The sequence below is a fragment of the Maylandia zebra genome, linkage group LG3 (assembly GCF_041146795.1).
Source record: "Maylandia zebra isolate NMK-2024a linkage group LG3, Mzebra_GT3a, whole genome shotgun sequence".
NCBI classification, from domain to species: domain Eukaryota; kingdom Metazoa; phylum Chordata; class Actinopteri; order Cichliformes; family Cichlidae; genus Maylandia; species Maylandia zebra.
Genome location: NC_135169.1, coordinates 17,976,304 through 17,982,487, shown reverse-complemented (window position 1 = coordinate 17,982,487; position 6,184 = coordinate 17,976,304). Strand labels below are relative to the sequence as shown.

The 6,184-nt window shown below is 36.6% G+C and overlaps 1 protein-coding gene across 1 annotated transcript; it reads right to left on the bottom strand.

The window, feature by feature from the left end:
* Positions 1 to 925: 925 nt before the first annotated feature.
* Positions 926 to 3,779, bottom strand: LOC101470897 (type-2 ice-structuring protein-like). The gene is made up of 8 exons (XM_004573210.5): positions 3,761 to 3,779; positions 3,581 to 3,654; positions 3,404 to 3,491; positions 3,146 to 3,208; positions 2,763 to 2,869; positions 2,520 to 2,654; positions 2,330 to 2,438; positions 926 to 1,263 (listed from the first exon to the last, which is right to left on the bottom strand). The coding sequence occupies exons 3-8, from the start codon at positions 3,462 to 3,464 to the stop codon at positions 1,187 to 1,189; spliced, it is 552 nt and encodes a 183-aa protein (XP_004573267.1). The 5' UTR covers positions 3,465 to 3,491; positions 3,581 to 3,654; positions 3,761 to 3,779; the 3' UTR covers positions 926 to 1,186.
* Between the last annotated feature and the right edge of the window lie 2,405 nt (positions 3,780 to 6,184).

The window sequence follows — 6,184 nt, the reverse complement described above, 5'->3', positions numbered from 1 at the left end:
CTGAGTAATTCATTTTATTTATTTTCTACTGTGTTTTACTTGCATCTATTTGAAAGCCTGAGTGTAAACACAAAAAATATTTTATGTGCTGTAATGTGCAGAAAATAGGTTTAAATGTTAAACAAATTTTCTCCAGTCAGAGAATGTTGCATATAATTTGATTTTTGCATTATGCATAAAGTTAAAAGATTAAAACTAATAAAACAAGTTTTAAAAAGAAACTTTTCCATTTGATTACATTTTGTATGATGGATTATGCAGAAAAAGTAGAATTGGGCTGAAAGATCTATCACTTTATCACTTATTCAGGTTGTAAATCGTGTTTTTAAAAGTAACTAAGTAATTAATTACTTTTGAAAATAAGCAATCAGTAAAGTAATGGGATTACTTTTTGGGGGAGTAATCAGTAATTAGTTACCAATTACTTCATGACCAATGGTCAAGTAACTTGACCAACACTGCTCCCCAACACTGCTGTGGTGTTCACCTGGCAGAGAATTTCTCTCAATACCAGCTCCATAACTAAGAAGGCCCAACAGCATCTAAAAAATTCCAGTGGAAGCTGAGAACAGTCCATCCCCCTCCATTCTTTCTCACCACCTTCTACAGAGGGACTATTGAGAGCGTCTTGAGCCGTTGCATCACTGTCTAGTAGGGTAACCACACCATATCGTTTAGCAATACCCTACAAAGGATAGTGAGAACGGATGAGAAGATTATTGGAGCCTCCCTTCCCTCCATGACAGACATTTATCACACTTTAAACAAACTCATTTTCAGTGGTGCAGTTACTCAAAGTATAATTTGTACACACAGTACACAGTACACACAAACACCACAACAAATTGGCAAGACGATCAGTGAGGACCGTCTAGCCATGACAATAGTAGAACTATAGCTGTAACATGGAGCAACAGACCACTAGTTTCTTTCAATGCTTTAGTGTTTTAATTTACATAAGAATATGAAATACAGTCCACTTTCCAAAACAAATGTGTACATTGTGTGAAAGCATTCTTTTATTTTTAAAGCCTTTCCAAACATAAAATCCTTCTGCAGTTTATTGTATATGTCGTTTGATCCCTTATGCTGTAGCAACAGAACAGAAATACCAATAAAGACTCAATAGCTGAAAAACACGTCAGTGTTTTTACTGATGAAGTGTAGGTTTGCATTAGCGATGAGATCACATGATAAGGCTACCACAGACAGATAGGAGCTTAGTGTCACACTTCATGTCATCCAAGCATCCTGCCTTTCCTTCTGCAAAAAACACACAAAAAATAAAACAGGAATCGGTCTCAAACAGTGACACTATGACTCAACGATCCTCTTTCATCAAAATTTATAAAATGTAACAAAAACGTTCTGAAATGAGGGGACAATTTTTAGCAAAAAAATGAGTGTAGCTAGTTGCTAAGACACAACTAAATACAATATTTGTCCACTTATTTTAATTAATTACATTTGGCTATATCATCATTGATGCATGTGTACACAGTTAAAAGCAGAGGACAGTTCTGTGGATTCAGAGGAATATGCATCAGTGTTCACCAGCTACATCAGCACATGCATTGACAATATTGTCATGCTACAAAACGTATCCAAACCAGAAGCCACGGTTGAATTGTGAGGTACATGCCATGCTACATTCACGCTCCGCTGCATTCGCCTCTAGTGATGCAGATAGAAACAAAAAGGCCAGATATGATCTGCGTAGATACATCATGGAAACCAAGAGACAGTACAGACTGAAGCTGGAAGGATACTACGACAACAGGAAGGCTTTCCAGCGTGTCATTAAAAAGGCACACTTCATCAGTAGAAAACTGGCAGACGCTACAGGAGTGTGAAAGCAACGACAACCCGACTAAAGAACAGCTTCTATCCACAGGCCAGCAGTCTACTGAATCACTGACTAGTTGTTGTTGATTATCTTTGACCTGAAAAACTGCTATTTTGTACATACACAATCAATACAATACAACTTCATACAATATAAACATGTTAATATTGCATACTCTGTAACTATCACCACTGTGACAGTGTTGCAACTACTTGCACTTTATTCTAAATTCCGTCTACACCCACAGATAAGCTACAAAGCTCTTGCTTTACTTTATTATCTTCTGTGCTATGTTCTACGCTCAGAGTTAAGTTTACTCTTTATTTTAGTTAGTTGATTATTTAGTTGTGTGAAGGGAACCTGCAAAGTAAGAATTTCATTGCTCTGCATCACCACTTGTGTTTTGCAGTGTATATGACAATAAACTTCTTGAATCTAGCAGTTTTTTTTCTTTTTTTTGATGGGGTTGGGGGGTAGACTTACCACCAAAAGTTATCTGCAAACAGTGGTGCTTATGTTTAGCTTCCTGTCCTCTGCAAAACTCAGTAAAAGCAGACACGCCCATGTAATCACTCCAGGACCAGGAAGGATTCTGTTAAAGCAAAATAATTGCTAATTCATATTAATAAAAAATGCAATTGTTTCATAAACTGCTAGACACCGTGCTATTTACCGCTGGAGTATTATGGCCTCCAACCCAAAACTGTCCATAGCCACGTCCAGCACGCTGCACCTCCTTTTGAATCTCGTAAGCTTGACTGGCACTATACACAGATGCAAGCTGTCCTCCACGAGACTGACAGTTTCTCTACAGCGCAGACAAACAGACAGAATTAAGTGACCAAGAAATTTTACATCATTAATGTACTCCAAGCTTTCATAGTATACTTAGTGTAAAAATCAATATCTTTGTTACTTGAGCCTCAGCCCAGGTCATGTATCTTGGAACAAAGAGGAGGCACTGTTGACTGTGCATACTCCATCCATCAGGGCAAGATGGAACCCAGCCACCAAAAGGGTCCTCTGAGGACAAATGGACAAGAAATGTTGATATTGAGCTGCCAGTGAATAGTTAATCTGTTGTCACTCTTCATTTTTTGGCTTTTACGGGAAAAAACTAAAATAAATAAATATTGTTATATTGCATCTGTTGTAAATGGTTTCATTCACCAAATGTCTGCATCTGCATGGGCTGAAAATGTTTTTGGTTGCAGTTACTAATGTAGAGCATGTGCTATTCTAATTTTTTACAGGTGGATCATCGAGATATTCATCCTAAAATAACCATCTTACATTCACCTGGTACAGGAGGAGCATCTGTCAAGGGTATATTACTGTAAACTGGAACAGTTGCAGGGACAGCTTCAGCCACAGACAAGAAATAAACAAGAGAGTTAACACAGTATCATAAATTCAGTACCACAAAGATAAAATGCTCATGAACAATTAACACTTAAAAAAATCAGACTGATTGAAACATCTAAAATCTGCTATTTTTCAATCACGTTTTGTATGTAAAATCTAAAAATATCTACACATTTGCCTTTAAATACTCACAAGAAACTTGGGCAAGAGCCATCATGGTGCACACAAGCAGAGGCACAGTAAGCGCCTTCATCACGGAGCCTTAACCTCTGATAAAGACCTAAAGGGGGTTTCATTTGCATTGGGTTTACAAACCAGTGGTGAGAACATTCATTTTAATGAAAAGAAAAAAAACGTTTGCAATGTTACCTTCTGTTCTTCTTTCTTGGTCTCAGTCTGCAGATCCTGTGTGGGGAGCTGAAGACTGCTGGTCTTAAATATGCCTATTCACAGGGGGGGAAACAAGAAAAGAGGTCATACATACTCATAACACACAAAGAAAGAAAAGCAAATATAAATTTAGCATGAAAAATGAACCGGGGCTTTTACTGGCACATAAACGCCCTTATCCTGTGTCAATGAACTGCCGGAAGATCACCTGATTTTTCTCCAGCACAAGCAAAGTTCAGTTTATAATGTTCATGTTTATTCAAGGATTTATCAGTAAAGAAATGTGATAGATTTGTGTTTGAATATGAGACATGACCCAGCACCAGCCCTACCATCCACAAAGAGGCTTTATTATTTAAACTCTTTGTTAAAAAAAGCAGCAGTTAGACACCCTGCATGTCTGTTTACTTTATCTTTGACCTTTTCCTCCAACTCCATTCTTTTAAATGTTTTCTCCCTCTTTTCTATTTCTACCCTGTCTTTCGCTAGTCTGGCTTATTATTGCAATCAACCAGAAAACCACTCTGATAACACTGCACATCAAAAACAAACTATGAGCATGTACTGTGTATTTCTCTCCACTGTGAATTACACACAATATGTTTGTAGCCAATGCTTATAATAACAGATGTCACAGTCATGACTTTCATGTGTTTAAGGTCCCCGTGTTGCATAAACTGTACTTGACAGCTTTTCTGACTACCCTGTGTCACCCTACCCACAAAAACTTCTCCACCCATATTTGCATATCCAGTATTTGATATGAGGGTGTCTGTTGGTCAGTGTAGCAGGATGCAGCAACAGTGCCAAACAGCATTATAGTAAACAGTTACCCTCAAAACTGCAGATGATCTTTGGCGGAATGATTTGAAAAAGTTCATTTAATTGTTTCGAGGTTTAATTTACCGTGTTGGTTAAAGTTGATTTTTAGAAATAACATCTGACGATTACTCCCATTAAAATATAATCTCTTAGAGTAGAGTTATCTACAGTGAAAAGCAGCTCCTTACCTTGCATTATCAAAAATAAACATGTCTTTGCCTTTAGGTTGTGAACACAGATTAGGTTCAGCAGAATATGTGTAACCTATGACACATTTGGAAATCATTTAAATAAATTGAACCAGAGAGTAAAACTTGTAAAATAAATTACCTTGAGGATGTTACTATTTACAACAGATGTGTATACACAAATATTTATTTATTTTAGAACATCCTGTTCCCAGTTGCTCCAGCACCAGGTTTCTTTTTCTGTTCTTGGAAACACAAGCAGAGGAACTCTGTCACTGCCACGTATTACTGGAGCAAACACAGCATCTCACATCTTCACTCTCTATCCCACACACACAGTAAGTGCAGAATGATCAAAGACCCCAGTTGTGTGTGTATAACCTGGAAATAACTAATTTTCAGTTCAAACATACAATATTCTTATACCCAGTCTTCCAATCTTAATGGATATGTATGAACATAGGGTTATATATGCTTCTAAAAGTATGTGCTTTTAAGTACATATTAGTATGTGTTTATATATTGTATTTTTATTGTATTTATGTCAGTAAATGTCAGTGTTAAATGTTAGCTAGATATCAGTAAAGTGCAGATAAAAGGTCAGATTTCTTAGCCCTCCAGATTAAAAGTGTAAAGTCCTAGTTATAGGACATATGTGTTTTAGTCAGCCAAGAGACACAAAAACAGTGCTGTGTGATACTACAGATTTTGGTATTGATCTGATACCAAGAAAATACAGAGGCAGTATTGTTGATGCCAGTACCAATACTGATACTCTTAACCAAAAAAGGCAGCTTGTACAGGAGAGCACTGTGTCATGATTTTTATTTATTTATTTGGAAATTATGAACATATTTTAATGGCCACTAAAATCCTTCATTTTGAATTAAAAGCTTCCAGGCAAACGTGTTCTGGTAGTTTGTGGCTGTGGTAGGAACACTGTTGAGCATCTGTGAGTAATGATGTCACTAGAGGGAAGCAAAATATCAGAATGACAACCGCCTGCTCTTCAGTGACTTACCGTATCAAAGTAGAAATTGCAATATAACCACACAAAGGTTCTTTCTCTAACTTCGAGTGGTTTAAATTCCTTCAATCTTACTACACTCTTGGTGTCTTCTCTCAGTATAGCAATCAACAATTGATTCTGTTAAGGAGATCAGGTTGCCTTAATCTTACTACATTATTAAAATAATTTAAGATGTTTATGTTTTTTGGCATTCCTGCTTTCTTTAATTTTCTTAAACAAAAGTTAAAAAGAAAAGGTTTGCATCATGTTTGAGGTTGATGTCTTAAAATATCACATCAATAATGCAAAAGTAAGGCTCTGGCTAGACAGCAGGACTCCAACTGTTTAAGCCTTCAAAAAAAAGAAAAGAAAAAGAAATCATCCGTAACAGTAAACCTGAGAGTCTGATTTACTCATATTAATGTTCAAACTAGAAACAAAAAACAAACAAACAACCCCCCCCACAAATTTTACATTATGTTGCCTTGTAGCAACCAGCAAAACATGTGTTAAACATGTACTATAGCGTCACCTTGTGGAAAAACTGGAAATAATTAAATCAGA

Coding starts and splice junctions, on each gene's coding strand:
- LOC101470897 (XM_004573210.5), bottom strand. CDS start 3,464: ATGAAGGCGCTTACTGTGCCTCTGCTTGTGTGCACCATGATGGCTCTT. Junction 2,870..3,145: donor AGATGCTCCTCCTGTACCAG/GTGAATGTAAGA, acceptor ATTTGTCCTCAG/AGGACCCTTTTGGTGGCTGG. Junction 2,655..2,762: donor TGACCTGGGCTGAGGCTCAA/GTAACAAAGATA, acceptor TCTGCGCTGTAG/AGAAACTGTCAGTCTCGTGG.